The 22,763-nt window shown below is 34.4% G+C and overlaps 1 protein-coding gene across 3 annotated transcripts in view; it reads right to left on the bottom strand.

Annotated features, from left to right (window-relative positions):
• The window catches only part of shg (shotgun), a 270,108-nt gene that overhangs the window by 8,744 nt on the left and 238,601 nt on the right, over window positions 1-22,763 (bottom strand). For all 3 annotated transcript variants that reach the window (XM_065356719.1, XM_065356727.1, XM_065356711.1), the window contains 21 exons: window positions 18,475-18,602; window positions 13,722-13,910; window positions 13,503-13,619; window positions 13,240-13,389; window positions 10,391-10,582; window positions 10,035-10,240; window positions 9,780-9,954; window positions 9,509-9,688; window positions 7,019-7,190; window positions 6,643-6,786; window positions 6,433-6,548; window positions 6,196-6,354; window positions 5,986-6,111; window positions 5,726-5,887; window positions 5,478-5,634; window positions 5,207-5,394; window positions 2,245-2,424; window positions 1,965-2,123; window positions 1,672-1,881; window positions 1,318-1,571; window positions 1,020-1,216 (listed from right to left, as the gene is read on the bottom strand). In XM_065356719.1, coding sequence (XP_065212791.1) covers window positions 1,020-1,216; window positions 1,318-1,571; window positions 1,672-1,881; window positions 1,965-2,123; window positions 2,245-2,424; window positions 5,207-5,394; window positions 5,478-5,634; window positions 5,726-5,887; window positions 5,986-6,111; window positions 6,196-6,354; window positions 6,433-6,548; window positions 6,643-6,786; window positions 7,019-7,190; window positions 9,509-9,688; window positions 9,780-9,954; window positions 10,035-10,240; window positions 10,391-10,582; window positions 13,240-13,389; window positions 13,503-13,619; window positions 13,722-13,910; window positions 18,475-18,602 — 3,561 coding nt within the window. The remainder of the gene's footprint in view (window positions 1-1,019; window positions 1,217-1,317; window positions 1,572-1,671; window positions 1,882-1,964; window positions 2,124-2,244; window positions 2,425-5,206; window positions 5,395-5,477; window positions 5,635-5,725; window positions 5,888-5,985; window positions 6,112-6,195; window positions 6,355-6,432; window positions 6,549-6,642; window positions 6,787-7,018; window positions 7,191-9,508; window positions 9,689-9,779; window positions 9,955-10,034; window positions 10,241-10,390; window positions 10,583-13,239; window positions 13,390-13,502; window positions 13,620-13,721; window positions 13,911-18,474; window positions 18,603-22,763) is intronic.

Raw genomic sequence — 22,763 nt, 5'->3', positions numbered from 1 at the left:
TTTGAGGGAAAATTTTTCTGAAAAAATCACGAAAACTGGAGGTATTAAAAGTCAGCAAAAATTCGGGCGAAAAGAAATTATCAAAATTCATTGAATTTCTGGCAAAAATCAAGATTTTATAGCACTTCTGCAAAAAAATCTGCAACTTAAAAAAAAAAAACTATTTTTAATCTCTTGCCAAAAAACTAGAAATTTTTCAAATTTCTGACAAAAATTGGAATTTTTTGAATTGTACGAAAACATCAAGACTTTTAAATCTTGACAAAAATTGAGACTTTCGAAAAACAATTTTTACAAAAAATCAGGACGGTTAGAAAATCGAGACATTTTCGATTTACAGGAAAAAATTAGGACTTTTCCCAAATGTGGGTAAAAAAATCGACATCGACACCTTTTTTCAAATTTCTGATAAAAATTACGACTTATTCATTAAAATTCTGAAAAAAATCAGCAGTTTTAAAATCAAAATTGCTTCAACTTGCAAACATTGAAACTTTTTTGAATTTTTGGAAAAAATCAGAATTTTTTTCAAACTTTGATTAAAATTAGACTAGATTATCCAATTTTTTTCAACTTCAGAAAAAAATCAAGTCGATATCAGAATCGAGACTTTTTTTGAATGTTTGTAAAAAAATGAAGACTTTTCTCCAATTCTTAATTCTATGTACAAAATTGCAACTTTTTAAATTTTTTTTTCCTTATAAAAATCATAAGTAATTTATTTGTAATCCTGAAAAAATCACAACTTTTTCGAATTTTTCACAAAGACCTAAAAAAATTTTAAATTTTTGGAAAAAAATTTCCGCCAAAATTAGGATAAAATTTTTTTTGGCTAGAATCAGAACTTTCATCAATTTTTGGTAAAAAATCAGGACTTCTTAAAATCTCTGATTGGAAAATGGAGACTTTTCGAACTCTGGCTGAGAAATCGAGACTTTGTGATCACCCCCCCCCCCCAAGAAGGAACCATGTACTGCAGCTCATTGTACGAGAAAATTAATCACTAATCAGCCATCTACCTTCAACTCCGATAGCCGACGGTCTCATCGAATCCGGTCCGACGTAAAATATTAACGAATCTTTCTGCAGAGCTCGAACGTACAACGTGATATGAGCGTTGCTGCAAGCTTCAAAAGGCGGATACAATGCCCATCCTTTGCCATCAAATCCAACAGCTGGAACGCAGGTATCCGCGGGTAATTTTCGCACTTCCGAACTGTACAAACAAAACAGGGTAAGTACACGAATTAGTCGAAATGAAATCGTCGTAAAAAAACACCTCGATGTTTCGCTGACGACTGCAGCTTTATTACTCACCCGCCGGTATTAAGCGGAGTTGTGGCTGCAGCTATTGCCGCATTACGACAATCGGATCGCGAGCTAGGACGACAATCGCAGACTGGCTGCACGTAAGCGTTGATACCGATGAATGAAGTCGTGTTTGTGAAAACCGCCGCCGAAACGTTGGATTTTTTCAACTCGTTGACGCACGCAGCTTCGCACAAAATGCTCTCCACCATACATTCGTCCACGTTGATCATCAACATTCTCAGATCCAAAGCTCTTTCCACCTGTAGTAATTTAAACGTACGAAATGTATTAAAATATAACACAAATACAATACTCCAACTTAGTTTTCGTTCGATTAAATGCTTAAAATACTATACGTACATCATCTTGATTGTTGACAATAGCAGAATTAATTCGCTCCGGTTCGTAATACGGAGATCCGTGAGCCGAGAATCTCACGTCCAAGTGTAACGAGGTATTGTTATTATTTATCGGCGAATGGAGTATGGTAAAAACGTCGATATTGTCTTCGGTGTTGTTTAAAATCTGAGCCAACTGCGATCTCAAAATATCCGCTTTACTTTCGCCGTTCTATAAACACAAAAACGTGAAAATTCGTTAGCGAGTCACCCAAAATCGCAAATCTCAAAACGCCAATTCACGAATACACGTACCGGATTCTTGGTAACGAATTCTTCGGCGGTAACTCCTTCGAAACGTATCGATCCAGATTTATCTACAGCTTCTTCGGGGATCGTTTTGATTGTAACGTTAACGGTGGCGCTGACCGAATGCTTGGCGAACAAGCCGGTACTTTTCGGCTCCTCCGTTACCTGAAAATTACGAGTACAAATAAATTAGTCGTTTGCTTTTGCTCGGCGCAACGTGAAACCGATCGATGTAGATGTGGGTTTGACGAGTCAATAATACATAACAACTAGGTACAACACTCACTTTGAAGTACAATAAATACGATTTTCCAGGTAATCCGTGATTCATCGTGATCATTCCGGTATGGGCGTTCAACGAAAAACCATCGATGTATTGTTTCCATTCGAAATATTTATCATCCAAGTCCCAATCGTCCGGATCTTCGACGTACACTCGTCCAATATCCGTATCAGTAGCAGCGCCCTGCGACAACATAACACAATTATTAATTATCAATCGATGGCATTTTAATTATCAATTATCACATATTGATACTTTTCAATTATTAATTTTCGCTAGTTATTCATTTCTGCGATCAAAAATTCATTATTTTGATCGAGCATTCGTTGATGCTCGTTATTTAACAACAGCCTACCAAATTGAAATTATCGAATATTTTCATCAATAATAAGGTTACCTAATTTATGATTTACGCCAATTTTCAATCATTTTCGTGTATTTTATGATTTGATTTCCATCAAATATTCATCATCTGAAGTAATTTGTAATTTTTAACAAATTTGCAAACATTTTTATCAAATTATTGATCATTTTTTATCAATAATATGGCATTATTGATGCTTTCCGTTGATTATTGATGAGATACATATATCTTCATTAATTTATTATCGATCTTTGTTGTCTAGTAATTGAAATTTTCACCAATAAATTAGTGTTATCGATATTTTTGTTGCACTGATTTTGCCAAACTTGCTTGAAATGTTCTGGTTTTTTACCTGTCTAATCTGCTCACGTCAGAAATTGTCAATACTCGAAAAAAAAAAATTGAAAACACCGACCATTTTTGGCACAATTGTCAAAATGTGTATATTTTGGTATAAATTGGCAAAAGTGTCAATTTTTGGTAAAACTATCAAAAAAAAGCAAATACATATTGCCAAAATTGTCAAAAAGGGGCAATTATTTTGACAAAAATGCAAAAAAATGTACATTTTTGGCAACATTGCCAAAAAAGGGGTCAATTTTTGAAAAAATTATCAAAAATTGTGAATTTTTACTAAAATTGTCAAAAGATGTCCATTTTTAAGAAAATAGTCAAAATGTGTTCATTTTAGGTAAAATTGCCAGAAAGAGGCCAAAAAGGGGCAATTATTTTGACAAAAATGCAAAAAAATGTACATTTTTGGCAACATTGCCAAAAAATCAATTTTTGAAAAAATTATCAAAAATTGTGAATTTTTACTAAAATTGTCAAAAGATGTGCATTTCTATTAAAATTGTCAAAAAATGTCCATTTTTAACAAAATAGTCAAAATGTCTTCATTTTAGGTAAAATTGCCAAAAAGAGGCCAATTTTTACAAAAGTTGTCAAAAAAAGTGGATTTTTATAAATTGTGAAAAAATATAAACTTTTGTCAAAATTGTCAAAAAAATTCCATTTTTTACTAAAAAGTCAAAAGTGTTCATTTCAGGAAAAATTTGTCAAAAAGAGGCCAATTTTTACAAAAGTTATCAAAAAAGTTCCATTTTCAGTAAAATTGTCAAAAAGGGTAAATTTTTGCCAAAATTGTCAAAAAATGTCAATTTTTATCAAAATAGTTGAAACGTGTTCATTTTAGGTAAAATTAGGTCAAATTTTGCAAAAATTGTCAAAAAGGTACCACTTTTGGTAAAATAGTCAAAAAAGGGCGAATTTTTTCCAAAATTGTCAAAAAATTCCATTTTTTACTGAAAAGTCAAGAAGTGTTCATTTTAGGTAAAATTGCCAAAAAGAGGCCAATTTTTACAAAAATGGTCAAAAAATGTGCATTTTTATCAAAATGTCAAAAAGGGTAAATTTTTGCCAATATTGTCAAAAAATGTCAATTTTTATCAAAATAGTTAAAACGTGTTCATTTTAGGTAAAATTAGGTCAAATTTTGCAAAAATTGCCAAAAAGGTACCACTTGTAGTAAAATAGTCAAAAAGGTCGAATTTTTTCCAAAATTGTAAAAAAATGCCCATTTTTATCAAAATAGTCAAAATGTGATTAGGTAAAATTGCCAAAAAGAGGCCAATTTTTACAAAAATTATCATAAAATGTGCATTTTTATCGAAATTGTCAAAAATTTCCACTCTTGTCAAAATAGTCAAAAAAGTTCCATCTTTGCCAAAATTATCAAAAAATGCCAATTTTTGCCAAAATTGTCAAGAAATGCCAATTTTTATACAAATACTTGAAACGTGTTCATTTTAGTTAAAATTAGGTCAATTTTTGCAACGATTGTCAAAAAAGTAGTCAAAAGAGGCAAATTTTTTCCAAAATTGTCAAAAAATGCCCATTTTTATCAAAAATAGTCAAAATGGGATTATTTTAGGTAAAATTGCCAAAAAGATGTTAATTTTCACAAAAATTATCAAAAAATATCCATTTTTAATAAAAATTTTTTAAAAAGTCTATTTTTGGTAAAATTGCCAAAAAGTGTCCATTTCTGGTCAAACTGTAAAAGAAACAAATTTTTTCCAAAATTGTCACACCCGAAAGTTAAACCAAAAAAAAAGTTCTGTTCTTGCCAAGATGGCCCTTTAAAAAAACAAGCTATTTTTTTGGCAAGTTCACAAAATTTTGTACCTTATGTTTATTCATCAAAATTCTCAGAATTTTTTTTTGTTTTTTCCCATAACATCCAAAACGCATCGTTTTTTGCCTACGCCCATTTTTTCATTTTTTTTTTTTTTTTTTTTTTTTTTACAAAAAACGCCTCGAGTATAAGTAAAAATCTTAGCAAGGTGTGCCTAATTTGTTTGAAAAATTAAATTTCTCAATAAAGGCCACTGGTAGGTTAGATACAGATTACACAAATATCAATTTCTCACGCAATAGACAAGAAAGCTCAGGAAAGTTTGAGGGGAGAGGTTTTTAAAAAATGAAACTCTGGATTGGTTTTCAGTAATAAATAAGTACGTTTCAATTTTCTGATCGTCTACTTAACCAGTGGCAGTAGTTTTCCTCTTGCGATGATACTACATATCAGCTTTGGCTTACCTCGAATAAATAAACGAATATCGAGCTGGATCCTTCCTTGGCAGGATTATCATTGACATCGCCGATGACCACTTTCAACGTATCAACGCCAGATTGAGGAGGAGAACCACTATCGGTTATTTTAATCGGAATTAAATATTCTTTCTGTTCTTCTCGATCGAATCTCACTTCGGCGAATAGATCACCATCTAAAAATCATACGCGAGAGTAATGTAATAATTATTATTCTTCGCGAAACAAGTTCAAGTTAGAGCGACGAACGATAGTTTACTTTGGACTGAGAATTTGGCTCGGATATCGGCATCGGCATCCGGGCTTAACTCGAACGTAAACGGAGGTCCATTGGCCGGACCATCTTTATCGGTAGCTATCAATTTCACAATGAAACCGGGGTTTTGATTTTCATCCCATCTCACGTAATCGGCGCCCTGTGAAAAAATAAATAAATAAATAAATATCGGTATAACCGAAGAGTACATTTAGCAGTACTCGATCATTTCGCAACGTAAAATCACTCACCATGTTCAGAGTTGGAGCATTGTCATTGATATCGATCAAGTTGATAACCAATTCGGCGGCGGAAGACAAGCTATTTTTATTAACACCCGGACCACCGTCATCGCTGGCTCTGATATAAACTTGCCATTTTTCATTACCGTTCGGAGGTTCGCGATCCAAAGGCTAAATGTACGAAAGTAATGCGGATCAGTAAAGAGAAACATTTCGCTCGAATGAGAATAACGAAACCGATGAAAATCTTTTTTCACGAGTATACTTACTTTGATCAAAGACAAACATCCGTCCTTATCGATTGAGAAATATTTCTGCAAATGCTCGTTCACCAACGAATAGACGATATTTTGAGGAGCGTTCCTATTACTGATATCCGGATCGAAAGCTCTCACCTATTACACACAACAATACAAAATTTTTTAATAATACTTAGTGCAAACACCATTCGATAAAAATGACCAAAATCACAAACTCACCGTTAACAAACATCCGGGCACTAGTGTTTCTTCTTGGATGGTCGTCTCTCTTTGAAATTCCAAGAAAGCCGGCGGATTATCGTTCACGTTCAAAATTCTGATTTCTACTTCGCTTTCGTCTCGGTACAATCCGTCGAATGCTTCGACTTTCAAAACGTACTGCCATCGAAAACAAACATTTTAATAACGTAAACCGAATAAATCGAATATTTCCATTCGCCAGAGACGACGACTTACCTCCGTTATCTTTTCGTAATCTAATCCACTCTTCACTTTAATTTTACCGGTTTCTGGTTCGATGAAAAACGCATCGTTCACATTGCCACTTTTGATACTGTATATGATAGAAGAAGCTAGACGCGAACAAAAAAAATTCAAAACGTTAGACGAATGGTGGTAATTGATGATGAAAAGATGAAGATGAGCTGAGTTTGCATTTCTACTCACCCGAATCCTCATCGTCGGCTTTTACTTCGGTAACTAATTGATTGGTGCCGGCGTCTTCCGATATGTCCGCTTCGTACTTTCGTTTCGTGAATATCGGCGAGTGATCATTCATGTCGATGATTTCGATACTGAATACTTGAGTAGCTGGGTGATTCGAACAAAACAAACAAAAAAAAATCATCGTTAGTGAATCTGTCGAAATCAGAACCACCAACCGGTGGAAAATGATCGAATCTGATCTCATCCGGACATTTCCCATAGATCTCTATTGGATCTTATCAAGTCTGAACAAAGATCTAATCCGATCAATTGGATCTAGGAAATGTACGATTCCGATCAGACTCGTAGATCATATTATTCGTCGTAGTTTACTTACCTTTGTTCGGTTCACCGTTATCGGAGTGCGAAGAAGGTGCTCCGTCGATAGCGCTAACTTTTACATTATACGTATCCTTCGTTTCACGATCGAATGTCTGCTTGGTAGTGATATTTCCGGTATTCGGATCAATGTCGAAATTTTCCGTATTATCTTCTAATATGTACGTGATCTAAAAAAAAAAAAAACCGTTAGACAATGCACGATTAGTTTGGTTAAAATCGTTAATATCGTACACCGGCAAAAATCGCCACTGAAGATAGTCGGGGAGCCCACTTAAGGATAAATTGCACCCCCCCCCCCCCCGTTGATCCTCCGGAACAACTTTTTTCTTAAAGGGGACTTCCTAAGGAACATTTTAAAGCAAACTTGCCCAAAAAAAAGTTGGCCTTACTTACAAAATGGCGGCCATTTTGATTGACAGGTCACTTGAAATCGCAGATTTTGCGTTCTAACATAGGACTAGTACAAAATTTTTCAAACTGTACCAAGGTAGATCGAAAGATCAAGCAAAAATTCATCACCTGTCAAAATTTCAAGTGCTAAATTGCGTTTTTCGATTTTCGGTGAATTTTTGAAAATCAAATTCAGGCCAAAAATGAGGGGAAAAATCAAAATTTTACCAAATTGACCAAGAAAGCTGAAATTTGGGATACACCCTATTTTCCAACATGCCAAATCGATTGGAAACTGTTTCAACCCGTTTTGAGCAGTTCTGGAGCCTCCAGCAGATTTTTGAAACTCGAAATTCCAACAAAATTTCACCAAAATGGAGTTGGAAAGCTGAAATTTATACTGCAAACTGATTTCAATACGCTACGAAGTCAACTGCAGGGGGAATTTAAGTCATTTTGGAGCCTCCGGCGACTTTTTGAAAATTCCTGGAGCCTCCATCAGATTTTTGAAACCTTAAATTTTAACAAAATTTCATCAAATGGAGATGAAAAGCGGAAATTTACTCTACACTCCAATTTTAACACTCTCTGAAGACGACTTCAGGTGAGTTTAAATCATTTTGGAGCCTCCAGCGACTTTTTGAAAATTACTGGAGCCTCCAGTAGATTTTTGAAATTTGAAATTCCCGCAACATTTTACCAAATGGAGTTGGTAAGCTGAAATGTAATTCGGAAACTAATTTCAATACGATATGAAGTCGACTACATGGTGGTTTCAAATGGTTTTGAAGCTTCCAGCTACTTTTTGGAAATTTCAATCTAAGCGACCTCTCAAAAAGTGGCTGGAGGCTCCAAAACAACTTACGACTTCGTAGCGTATTAAAATTGGTTTGCAGAATTAATTTTGACTTTCCATCTCCGTTTGATGAAATTTTTAGGAAATTTAAAGTTTCAAAAATCTACTGAAGGCTCCAGGAATTTTCAAAAAAGTCGCCAGAGGCTTCAAAATTACTTGAAATCCCCCTGCAGTTGACTTCGTAGCGTATTGAAATTAGTTTGCAGAATAAATTTCAACTTCCCTACTCAATTTTGGTAAAATTTTGTGGGAATTTTGATTTTCAAAAATCTGCTGGAGGCTCCAGAACTGCTCAAAACGGTTCGAAACAGTTTGCAATCGATTTGGCATGTCGAAAATAGGGTGTATCCCAAAGTTCAGCTTTCTTGGTCAATTTGGTAAAATTTTGATTTTTTCCCTCATTTTTGGCCCCAATTTGATTTTCAAAAATTCACCAAAAATCGAAAAACGCACTTTAGTACTTGAAATTTTGACAGGTGATAAATTTTTGCATGATCTTTCGATCTACTTTTGTGAGGTTTGAAAAATTTCATGCAAGACCTATGTTGAAACGTAAAATCTGCGATTTCGGCTGACCTGTCAATCAAAATGGCCGCCATTTTGTAAGTAAGGTCACTTTTTTTAGACTACAAGGGCTAGAAATGTTCCTTAGGATGTCCCCTTCAAGAAAAAAGTTGTCCCGGAGGATCGTCGAGGGGGGGGGTGCAATTTATCCTTAAGTGGACTCTTCGACTAACAGGGTGTACCTTATTTTACAAAGTTGAAATTTTCACCCCCCCCCCCTTGTCAAAAAAAAAAGAAATTATGCGCCGGTTTAGGAATAAATAAAATGTGTGACAATTTTAGCAGCAAAAAAGCAAAAAATGGACATCAGTTGGTAAAAAAAAAAAAAACAGAAACAATTTCGAAAAAATTAAAATTTTTGATATTTTTTTAAAGAACTTGAATGTTTATAAAAAACTGACATTTTTGACAATTTCGGGAAAGCAAAAAAAGTCATTTGACAATTTTGGTAGAGAAAAAACCACGATTTTGGACAAATCAGACTGAACTTTTTTTACAATTTTGGCAAAAAAAACTTAAATTTTTGTCAATTTAGGAGCAAAAAAAACGAAAAAAATTTTCCATCACATACACATAAGGTACACTTCTGAATGATGTTCGTTCGAGTAGTTCATCATTGCGAAGCACACTCACTTCATCTCAAAAATAATAAAACGATTGAAATTAACAAATCACCTTGCTAAACGACGGAGTTTTATCGTCGTCGACGGCGTTGACTTGCATAACCGGTGTACCAGGAGGTTGATTTTCCGACACCCCTCCGACAGTGAGATCTTTGGTGAATTTGGGAAAATTATCGTTCACATCGTCCACCATAATGGTCAGCGAATGAACCGCTCCCAATTTGTATTTATTCTGAAAGCGAAAAACGAAACAAAAATTAAATCGCATTAAAAATACACCTCTATTACTGGTTAACGACGAAAGTACGAGCTTCAAAACTTACCGTTATTCTCACAGTCAAATCATATCGTTCGATTCTTTCGTAATCCAAATTGCCAGCCAAACGTAAATGAGCCATATTCTTTCCAAAGCTCAAACGAAACGTACCATGCTTATTGGTCTGCTCGGTCGGTCCGACAGCCAAACTGAAAACAGCTTCGCCTTCGTCCGTATTCGATCTGCAACAATCGCATCGAATTAATCAACTCTGACAAAATGATCGACTGTTCATTTCTTTTGAATAGTTGGCGTTACTCACTTCGCTTCGAACGTTGCTATGTTGTACGAAAAATTACTGAAATTTTCGGCCACGTGAATCGGCGAAGTAGGTATCCGGGTAAATTGCGGCGGCTTCTTGTCTGACTCTACAACCAAAACTATCACGTCTACGTCGGTCGAATGAGGTTCGTTCAGACCCTGGTCGGTGGCCGATGCTTTGAATTTGAATTTGTACCCGGGTTGTTTCTGAAAAAAAAAAAAACAAAATCAACGGAATAAGAACATTACAAAGTACAAAATTTAATCGACGCAGGGGGAAAGATCATGTTTGCTAAGATCCAATCAGATGTCTAAATAGATCTGATGAGTAGGTACGCATAAAATATGTAAACTTACATCTATCAGCTTATTCAAGTACACGATTCCGGTGGTATTTTGTACGCGAAAATACTTCACGTCCGAAGGGCTGCCTTTTTCCATCAAACTGTACACTATAACGCTGTTGCTTCCATTATCGATATCGGTCGCCGATAATCGCATCACTTCGTCGCCTATTTTCAAATCTTGAGGCACCGATTCTTCGTAACTCTGTTCAAAGCAAAAACATCGAAATTTAGAAACGTCAAATTACATATACTCGTATGCTCAATGTTTTTCCAATTCCAAATCTACATAAATCACAGATTTTCGATCCAATTGCATCATCCAAGTAATTAAGTACATTTACACAGAGATTTGTTTCAAACGTTTCACATTCAAACTTCTCTACGATAAAGGGACCTCATCGTTCAGGGTGTCTAGCAGTCCACTTGTCCTTATTTCCCTCGATTTTTTTTAAGCCAAGTTTTTAAAGCAATTTTGTAAGAATATTGCCCCCCCCTTTTTGACAATTTTTCCAAAAATGGGTATTTTTTGAAAATTTTTTCCAAAAATTAGTCTCTTTTTAACAAGTTTGCCAAAAATTGGTCCTTTTTCACAATTTTACCAAAAATGGTCATTTTTGGCATTTTTTGCAAAAATTGGCTCTTTGAAAATGTTGGCAAAAATGAACATTTTTTGACAATTTAGGTAAATATTGCCCCCTTATTGACAATTTCACCAAAAATACAATTTCGATAAAAAAGTATCTTTTTGGGCAATTCTGGCAAAAATTGGTCCCTTTTTGACAATTTCACCAAAAATGAGCATTTATTGATAATTTTGAAAAAAATGGACAATTTTGAAAACAATTGATATTTTTTGACAATTTTACCAAAAATTGGTGCCTTTTCACAATTTTACCAAAAATTGGTCACTTTTAACAATTTACCAAAAATGGGACTTTTTTGAGAATTTTTGCAAAAATTGGCCACTTTTTGAAAACTTTGGCAAAAATAAACACTTTTTGTAAAAATTGGTCCCTTTATATAATTTTATCAAAAAATCCGGATTTTTTGACGAATTTTCGCAAAAATTGGCCACTTTTTGAAAATTTGGACAACAATGGGCATTTTTCAACAATTCAGGTAAATATTGGCTCTTTTTGACAATTTTACCAAGAATGGATATTTTTTGACAATTTTGGCAAAAATGTACTTTTTTAGACAATTTTGGTAAAAATTGATCCCTTTTGACAATGTTATCAAAAATGGGCATTTTTTTGACATTTTGAAAAAATTGGCATTCTTTGATAATTTTTGCAAAAATTGGCAAAAATGTAAGTTACATTTTTTCACGATTTTACCAAAAATTGGCCCCTTTTAACAATTTTTCCAAAAATGAGATTTTTCTGACCATTTTTGCAAAAATTGGTCACTTTTAAAAATGTTGGCAGAAATGAACGTTTTTTGTCAATTTTTGCAAAAATTGGTCTTTTTTTATAATGTTATCAAAAATGCGCATTTTTTGACAATTTTTCCAAAAATGGCACTTTTTGAAAATTTTGGCAAAAATTGACCCTTTTTTTGACAATTCTGCCAAAAATGGACACTTTTTGACAATTTTACTAATGATGAGCATTTTCAAACTATTTTGGCAAAAATGAACATTTCTTCTTGAAAAAAAAACAAATTTTTTTAGCAATTTTGGCGGAAAAATATGTACATGCGAATTCGACTATTTTATCAAAAATATACTTCTTGAGAATTTTGACGAAAATCAGTTTCAAAAATGAATAGGTAAGTATGGTCGAAAAAAAAGGTAACAAAATCGAAAAAAGTATTATCAAGGGAATGTTTGTTTTCGAAAATTTTTGGGCAAATAATTTTTCTACAAGTGGGTCTTTTCGTTCATTTTCCCATTTGCATTTATAGATATGCAAGATTTCCATTAATTTTTTTTTTTTTTTTCGATTTTCATATCAAAACGTACGGTAAAATTTCAACATCATTCACCAATGCAATAGGAACAGTAGCTGCAGTACAGCTTTTAATCTACGAACGTTAGGGGAGAAAAAAATTGTAACACGTAATGTAAAAACGAACACTACATACATTAAATAAATTAATAAAATGTATAGACTATAAAAACGCTCATCATCATCATCATCGCATAGTGACTTATGTACAATACGATAATGCTGAAAAAAAAAATGAAACACGCAACTTCTACACTAATTTTCTACAAAACAAATAATACCTTTACCTATTTATACATATTTTTCCTATATTAAACTAAACGTTCATTCGTTCGACCGACCGTTCGTTTCTCTATAAATACTACAAAAACATTTTTTTTTTTTTTTGTAGCAAACGAAAAAAAAATTGAGGCCTCTATTTTGAAAATATTATGTACTCAACATTCTACAGGCAAAAGTAAAACTAAAAAAAAAGGTAAAGGCTAGCGTCCGTATCGAGATACGAATACAAGGCAGAAATAAAAATCGTGGCAAAGCTCTACCTACGAGGAATGAACATTGATAAATAATTACCTGCCAAGCATTTCCTCGAAAGACCTATTCAAAATTGTCGAATAAAAACAAAAATGAGAAAAAAAAATACGTACAACACTTTGTGATGCAAAAATGATCCGATCCAATCGGACTTTTTAACACACTTTGGTTAAACTTTGATGTTGAAAAAAAACAAAAAAAAAAAAATGGATGAAAAATCATCCAAAATTTTCATATTCTTGAAATACGAGTATTCTAACCCTTTCAAGTACGTTTATCAAGAAACTGACAAGTTTACGTTTCAATATTATTATTCTGGATTTCTGAACTAATCCATTTCACAGTTGTTAGGAGTGACTTTGAGTAGAGTACTTACAGTTTTGTCAAAAGCTGGCGAATTATCGTTGATATCTTCGACGGTAATTTTAAAAGTACACGTGTCGTCTAATCTAGGTTTTCCATTATCGGTTGCTCGAACCGTAACGTAGATTTCCTTTTCTCTTTTCGGTTCGTCCCAATCTAACATCTATTTAAAAAAAAAAAAAAAAATCATCGTCAAATTTCAAAATAATCAATGTAGGTAGTAGGTACCTATTTTTGCTTAGCTTTTAATTAAATGAAAATCAAAAATCTACTTACAGCTTTGGTGGTTATAGTGCCAGTATTCGGTTCGATGGATACGAGTTTCGAGCTGGTCACAAAGCTGTACGTAATCGTGCCTCCGACTTCTGGAGGATCTTCGTCGACTGCTTCAACCTGTCAGCGAAATCGAAAAAAAAATCAATCCATTAGTTTGTATTCGTTTCGTACTGAAAGTGATAGAACCTTTTTCATTGTAAAAATTCCATAGCTCATTACCTGAATGATAAAGGTGCCGGTAGGTTGTTCTTCTTTTACAGAGGGATGGTACGATGCGCAATTTCTGAAAACTGGTTTTCGATTGTCAGCGACTCTCAAACTTGATTGGCCGACGATGGAATTATTATTACTATAATATTCGTTTATACGATCATTTCCTAAACTGTTGCTGTTGCCGGTGTAATAACCCTGTAAAAAAATCAAATAAAAATTAATTAATTTTTTTTTAGCTAATACATCTTGAAAAGTACCTATCACACAAATCTTCAATAATTTTTCATAAAAATTTTAAATACACACAACTCCACCTATACACTCTATGGAAATTTACCCCAATTAAATTTTCAACTCGAAACGTCGACAGGTCAATAACACGAGTATTTTTAAAAAAGAACGAGCATTTAAAAAAAAAGTAAAAAAAATGTTTAAAAAAAACCAACCAACTGAAGAAGAAAAAACTCGCGACAGCATATATCAAACATGTCACACGTACAGCCCAATAAAAGTAAATAAGGAAAACACGTCTTTACTTTTCGTTACTGCCCAGTTGCCCAAATGCCCACCCTTAGATATCGGTTTGCCGACACGTGCCAGAAATTGACGGATAATAATATACAAGTTTATGTACAGCCGGGCATCGGAATCCTTACGAATATACCTACTGCCAATACTGGCGTTCGTCATTTTATAAAATAATCACTAGCATCGTTTTAAAAAAAAAGAAGAATAAAAAACACGCCACATACGAATGACAGCGGTAAACCGCATCGACGTATAGCAGAAAAAAAACCTTATAATGAATATACCAAGTACTCAGTCACTCTCACATTTGCATACCGAATTCATAAAATATTACACATTAACACGTGTACGAACTAAACAGTAAATACACGCGCCAGAAGCTACATTTTTATGTATGATACGAGGTAATTATAATTCTGGTGGCAAATTTCTAACATAAAAATGATAGCTTTCATTTTTTTTTCATTTTTTTTTTTTTTTTTTTTGCTGGGAGAGTTTATTGCTTGAGAAAAATTCCATCAATCAATACAAATTTTATAAATATTTCGGAAACAATCAATTTTGCACTATAGATCACTCGTTGAGTTCGGATTCAAATTTGTATTCCCAGGAGAAAATGATTCAGATCTGGCCAGTTTCAGTCAGGTCTCCCCTACTGGATCTGATCACGTCTGAATAGATTCGATTTCGATCAAAACTTTATATCAAATCAACTTGGATCAAGGAAATGAGATCTCATCATTTTTCGCACGATTTTTTTTTTTTTTTTAATCACTACTAATTGCACTACATTTTATAAACCAAATTCTCAGAAAGCCCTCCACTCAATCCCCTCTTCCCATACGCAAAAAAAAATTAACAAAGTCAAATTTTTCACAGGAAAATTTTCAAAAAAATTGAAATTAGAAGAAAATTTGCAAAAAAAGTATTTTTTAATTAATTATTATTTTTAAAAAGTAGTTGCCAATTTCATCATGCCTCTAAAAACTTATTCAATTTTTTCTAAAAAAAAAAAAAATAATAATAATTTTGCGAATTTTGGAAAATGAAAGAGAATTTTTGTAAACTTCTGGCAAAAAAGTACCCATAAGATTAAAACAATTTTATTTCTTAGCGAACGGCACAGAGCTATCTTTTGGCAAACAAGCGAGACTTCAAAGAAATTTTTCGACAAAAAATACATGAAACTTTTTGGAATTTTTTTTTTTGCAGAAAAACAACAATTTTTCAGCGTGTAATTTTTGGTAAAAAAGTAAGCAGGATTTTTTGATATTTTTAAGAAAAAACACGATTTTCTTGGGAAATTAATTTCTTGTTGAAAAATTGAGACATTTTACTGATTCTGCAATTTCGAACATGAAAATGAGAATTCTTGGTATTTTCTAATAAAAAGAAATTTTTGTTGCGTAGTTTTTGGTTATAAAAAGTCGGACTTTTTGAGTATTTTTAGAAAAAAAGCAAGATTTATTTTGGAAATTACTTTTTTGCAATTTTTATTGCAAGGAGTGAGACATTTTCGCAACTTTAAGATTTCCTTGAAAATGTTGATAAAACACAAGACTTCGGCGAGAAAGCAAATTTTTTTTGGCAATTTTCAAGATCAAAGTGAGATCTTTTGGTATTTTTTGGCAAAAAACGAGATTTTGAAAATGTTAATAAAAGGCACTGTTTTTTGGCAACTTTTGGCAAAAAGCAAGATTTTAAAGCAATTTTTTCAAAAAATGAAACTACAAGTTTTCACCTTTGGCAAAAAAGTGAAACTGTTTGGCAATTTTTGGTATTTTTAGAGAAAAAGCAAGATTTTTTATAGCAATTTTTTTTGGAAATTTTTTACTGAAAAATTGAAAGTTTTCTGCAACTTTTTTTCTTGTTGAAAACAATGTCGACAAAAAGCGAGACATTGACAATGACAATTCTAGCAAAAAATCACGTTTTTCTGGTAATTATTTGGCATTTGAGCCATTCCACGTCAATTGGACCAAGAAGTGGTAGGGGGGTTCGGCGATTTTTTTGAAATTTTTCCTGTGGAAAAAGACCTTCCGAAGGGATGACCAATGGCGCAAATTGCAGCCGTCTAGCCCATTCTTAAAGGCAGCCAGGGGGTGTCAAAGTTTTCAGTGAACCTGAAATATCATCCATTTCAGCAGTGGATTACTCGATAACCGCGATACCTACCAAAATGGGACTTTATCTCATAGTTAGGGGTTTTGAAAGGCTTTTTAGTGATATCATAAAAATCAGTGTTGCCAGTTTTTTTCGTACAAAAAATTAGCTCAAAAAGTTTCGAAACGTAGTTTTCATATCGTTCCGACTCTCCAAAATTCTGAAAAAAGTATATTACGGACAACTTTTCATACTGAACAACATATTAAAAAATTGGGATGGTAACATGTTGCAAAGTTGATTTTAAAAAATTTTAACTTTGCAAAAAAATGCTTTTAAAACTTGAAAAAAAGTTTTGATAGATGAAGTTGACCCATTTGACCCCTATTTTTACGTATCTGTCGAAAAAGTTGAAAAAACCTTTCCACTCAATGAAATGAACCCCTCACAAAAACTCAAAATTCGAAAAAAAATTAATTTTCAATTTCAATCATCAAAAAAAGTTTAAATTCATTCAGTTGTCTTATTTTGATCTCTTTCTGGCGTATTTCATGAAAAAGTTGATAAAAATTACCTCACAACAAAAAAATTAAAATTTGTTCATTTTTTGAATCTTTTCGAATTTTGATTTTTTTGTGAGGAGTTCATTTCATCGAGTGATAGGGGTTTTTCCAACTTTTTCCACAGATACGTAAAAATAGGGGTCAAATGGGTCAACTTCATCTATCAAAACTTTTTTTCAAGTTTTAAATCAAAAAATAGCATTTTTTTTGCAAGGTTAAAATTTTTTTAAATCGACTTTGCGACATGTTACCATCCTAATTTTTTAATATGTTGTTCAGCATGAAAAGTTGTCCATAATATATTTTTTTCAGAATTTTTGAGTGTCGGAACGATATGAAAACTACGTTTCGAAACTTTTTGAGCTAATTTTTTATACGGAAAAAAATGGCAACACTGATTTTTATGATATCATCAAAAATCCTTTCAAAACCCCTAACTACGAGAAAAAGTTGCATTTTGGTAGGTATCGCGGTTATCGAGTAATCCACTGCTGAAATGGATGATATTTTAAGATCACTGAAAACTTTGACACCCCCTGGCTGCCTTTAAAAAAGGGCTAGAGGGCTGCGATTTGCGCCATTGGTCATCCCTTCGGAAGGTCTTTCCACAGGAAAAATTTCAAAAAAATCGCCGAACCCCCCTACCACTTCTTGGTCCAATTGACGTGGAATGACCCATTTTTGACCTCAAAAGTGAGAATTTTTGACATTTGCTGGTAAAAAAGCGATATTTTGACAATTATAGTAAAAAGGACTGCTTTTTTCGGCAAAAAGCGAGACTGAAGCATTTTTTTCTCGAAAAATTCAGTTTTGTGGGATTTTCTGCAAGGCAATGACATTTTTTCGTTTTTCAATAATTTTTGTAATAAAAGTGATGTTTTTTTTTTGGGCAATTTTTGACTTTTTAGGGACCACATGAAATTTTTTTCCAATTTGACTTTTCAGCAACTTTTTTTTGGAAAAATATTGACAAAAAGCAAAACTTGGATAATTTTAGCGACAAAGCAAGGTTTTCCGAAAGCTTTTGACAACGTAGAGCAGGAATTTTGGTTAATGTTTGGAAAAAATGTTGAAGTTTATGAAAACCAGCGAGAATGTTTAGTAATTTTTGGCAAAGAACTACATTTTTTTTTTTGGCTATTTTGACAACGTTTTTCAAAAAATAAGGCCAAGATTGGGAAAAATTAAATTTTTGAAAATGAAGTAACTTCAGTAACCAAAGTTGAAGAAAAGTAACCGATTACGAGCGCTGATTTCTGAAGAAGAAAAAAAAACAAATTCCCAACAATTTTTCACTCATAACTTTGCAAGACGAACAAAAAATGTTCTCTAATAAATTAATCTATTGCTAAAATTGAAGACAGCTGAGCAAATAAAGTTTAAAATCTACCTTTTAACGTAGTTTCTCGCTCGTCTCGTAAAATTGCACAGTAACTGACCTCACAAGTCGACAAAAATATTCACTTCCGGAAGACCTCATGGGACTTGAAAAAACCCATCCGTGATTTGAAATTTCCCCCACCACCATATTTTCTTCGGCATTTAAAAATAAACCAAATTAATACCTGCGAGTATTCGTCTCCGAAATCCGGCGATGGGCCATGAGCTGAGGCGGCGGGCGCTCTGGAGTGTCTAAAATGCCTGACTTTGAACTGTTGGTTATTGATTAGCGATTCTTCATGAGCGTCGCTCGCTGAAACACGAGAAAAAAAATCACATTTTAATATTTCTTAATCCAATTAGTGACCATCGTACGTCTACGTATACATGTTTCGTAATAGGAAAAAAAATAGGGAACACTGAGCACTGCAGTAATCGAAAACTTGAAAAAATACATCATTTCCAAGCGTTCGGTCTCTTGGGTCCATTGCTATGTAGCAAAAAGTGGCATGGACTCGAGGGTAGAGGTAGAGGTGTTTGCAAACCTTATATCGTACATACTTGTAGTTCGAGCCATCGAAGCAGTCTATACGAGTATGCATTTATACTCGTACATATAGTAGAGCTTTACATGCATATGTACTATACTAGAAACTAGGTGGGTGTAATTAGGTACTTTCAAAGAGATATTTTACAGCTACTCATCCGCTGCTTTTCGAGCCTTCAGTGTACATATGTATGTATAGTTTTTCCAAATATACACCATGTACCTAGCTACCTACGCGTACATTGTCGAACGTACCCAGGCTATCTACAAAAACGATACACAAACGCACGATACGAACGTAAAGTACACAAATACACACACACAGTCAGCCCTTAAATGAGTAAACTTTTGACAACAGCACATCGCCGAGCTCGTATATAGTACAAATGTACAATATACTACATGTACATACATCAGAACACTTATCTACACGAATGTACATCAACGCTAACGCCTCCCTTGCCAGTCTTCCATCATTAACCAACTGGCAACATTACAACAGTATTTCTCAACATATTCGCGAATACGTACCTTTGCAAATCTCCGACGCAATCCTCGCTACAAACCTTCTCATCATCGCAGCAACCATACCGTCAATCAAACCCTTTCCAATTTCCATTGTTTATTTCGAATTAAAATCAAAATCACTTCACAATACTGCCAAAAGAAGAACGCGTCGATGTGAGAAAAAAAGCTACAGGCCAAAATACGAGTATACGAGCTTCAAGCTCGAAAAAACCCGCTGAGTTTTGCGCGATAATGGTTACGCCAACAATTTTTATCGCTTTTACAACCGAGTAACATTCGAATTTGATACCCTGTAATGGTCAATTATTTTCCCCAATGCCGGAGATGTTAGTTTCGGGCATGGTGCGGGGTGGCGCGGCGCAGGGAAACTCCTAGCGTTGATTCAGAAAACGGAAAAGCCACAGAAAACCGACCGACGAACCGAGCTAGCTGCATGCGCCATCTACGTATAAAACAATCCCGATTACCAATCTCACATTCTTGGAATCTAAAGGATGTTTTCTTTTTTTTGAAAAAATTACTACGTACTTTTTCACTACATTTTGACCCCCCCCCTCCTCCTCCAATCACACAAAAAAATTAACAAAGTCGAATTTTTCACAGGGAAATTTTCAAAAAAATTGAATTTGGAAGAAAGTTTCAATACGAAGTATTTTTTAATTTCCATCAAAATTATTGAAAAAAAATAAGTTGTCAATTCATTTAAAAAACTTTCGTTTTAATGATTTGAAAGTTTTTGTTGCTTTTTTCATATTTTGACTACCTTTTTGACTACACTCACTACTTTTTCACAACTTTCACTACCTGTTGGATATCCTGATACTTTAACATCCTCAAATGGGACCTATCCGCAGACAAGTCAAATTCCCCCTCCCCCCTTACCTACGTTTCTGCGAACATTTCCAAAAAAAAGTCCTACTATACGTAATATTTTGCAAAGGCTATAGGTGGATAAGTATGGTGAATTTGCCCCCGAGAGCTTCAGGGTTGATATTTGCATGGAAGGTTGGTACCCTTGAGCACCTTCCGTCACGAAAGTTTCAGACCCCCAGACCCCCCCGTTTTTGAGAAACCCACCCTTTTCTAAAATTACAATAAAAATTTTTTTCTCAGCCCCATGAGAACCGATTTTTTTAATTTTTTGGTATGTTGTAAACATCCATAAGAGGCATCCCCGCAAAAAATTTCAACCCCCTCCCCCCATATTTTCCCCTCAAAATGGCGCTTTTTAGTTTTGTTTGCCCCTTTTAGCAATGATCATGATTCGGCACAAAAATGCCAATAGCATTTTTAAATGTATTTTTGACTCCTACAAAACATATATTTTTTTCAAAAAAAAATTTTTGGTGGGCCGTGGTCAAAAATTGAAAAAACCAACAGAGGGGGTTAAAAATGGATTCTGGTGTAAATCATTGTTTTTGGTAAACAAGGTGTCGTTTCCAAATGAATCGAACCCCCCGAACACGAATATGACGCCCAATCTTATGCTACCCTCATCCACACCCCTCCAGCGCCTCTGCCCCCTTCTCAATTTTTACTATATCAAAAGTTGAGCTATTTTCGTAATATTGGTGTCGTTTCCAAATGAATCGAACCCCCTGAACACGAATATGACGTCCAATTTTATGCTACCCTCATCCACCACCACCCCCCCCAGCGCCTCTGCCCCCTTCTCAATTTTTACTATACGAGTATTAAAAGTTGAGCTATTTTCGTAATGTTGGTATCGTTTCCATATGAATCGAACCCTCCGAACACGAATATGAATTCCAATTTTTTGCTACCCTCATCCACACCCCTCCCCAGTGCCTTAGCCCACACCTCAATTCCTACTATATTAAATATTGAGCTATTTTCATAATGTTGGTATCGTTTCCATATGAATCGAACCCTCCGAAAACGAATATGAATTCCAATTTTTTGCTACCCTCATCCCCACCCCTCCCCAGTGCCAGTAGAGCTAAATTGAACTTCAAATTCGTGTGCGGGATGTTCGATTTATAGGGAAACGACACCAACATAATAAAAATATCTGCAGAACTTTCAATTGTAGTGAAAATTGAGTTGGGGTAGAGGCACTGGGGAGGGGTGTGGATGAGGGTAGCAAAAAATTGGAATTCATATTCGTGTTCGGAGGGTTCGATTCATATGGAAACGATACCAACATTACGAAAATAGCTCAACTTTTAATACTCGTATAGTAAAAATTGAGAAGGGGGCAGAGGCGCTGGGGGGGGTGGTGGATGAGGGTAGCATAAAATTGGACGTCATATTCGTGTTCAGGGGGTTCGATTCATTTGGAAACGACACCAATATTACGAAAATAGCTCAACTTTTGATATAGTAAAAATTGAGAAGGGGGCAGAGGCGCTGGAGGGGTGTGGATGAGGGTAGCATAAGATTGGGCGTCATATTCGTGTTCGGGGGGTTCGATTCATTTGGAAACGACACCAATATTACGAAAATAGCTCAACTTTTGATATAGTAAAAATTGAGAAGGGGGCAGAGGCGCTGGAGGGGTGTGGATGAGGGTAGCATAAGATTGGGCGTCATATTCGTGTTCGGGGGGTTCGATTCATATGGAAACGACACCTTGTTTACCAAAAACAATGATTTACACCAGAATCCATTTTTAACCCCCTCTGTTGGTTTTTTCAATTTTTGACCACGGCCCACCAAAAATTTTTTTTTGAAAAAAATATATGTTTTGTAGGAGTCAAAAATACATTTAAAAATGCTATTGGCATTTTTGTGCCGAATCATGATCATTGCTAAAAGGGGCAAACAAAACTAAAAAGCGCCATTTTGAGGGGAAAATATGGGGGGAGGGGGTTGAAATTTTTTGCGGGGATGCCTCTTATGGATGTTTACAACATACCAAAAAATTAAAAAAATCGGTTCTCATGGGGCTGAGAAAAAAATTTTTATTGTAATTTTAGAAAAGGGTGGGTTTCTCAAAAACGGGGGGGTCTGGGGGTCTGAAACTTTCGTGACGGAAGGTGCTCAAGGGTACCAACCTTCCATGCAAATATCAACCCTGAAGCTCTCGGGGGCAAATTCACCATACTTATCCACCTATAGCCTTTGTCAAAAAAGTCACACATTTTTGCTAACTTACAAAAAAATTCTGCTTTCATGCCAAAATTTTTCAAATTTTTTTTTTCACGAAATTTTAATTTAAAAGGCCCATTTTACGCCAAAAAACCAACTTTTAGGCAAAAATTTTCAAAAAACTCCACTTTTGGTGAAAATGATAATGTATTTTAGCAAGATTGTCGAAAGTAAAATTCCACTCTCCCCCCCCCCTCCCAACCGGGCCCTATTTTCACGTCAAAACCTCCAAAAAGTCGTGTTTTTTGCTCAAATTGCCAAAAATCCTGCATTTTAGCTGAAATAGGT

Source organism: Planococcus citri, chromosome 1 (genome assembly GCF_950023065.1).
Source record: "Planococcus citri chromosome 1, ihPlaCitr1.1, whole genome shotgun sequence".
NCBI classification, from domain to species: Eukaryota; Metazoa; Arthropoda; class Insecta; order Hemiptera; family Pseudococcidae; genus Planococcus; species Planococcus citri.
Note: the sequence above shows the minus strand (reverse complement) of the source record. Positions and strands in the feature narration are given on the sequence as shown.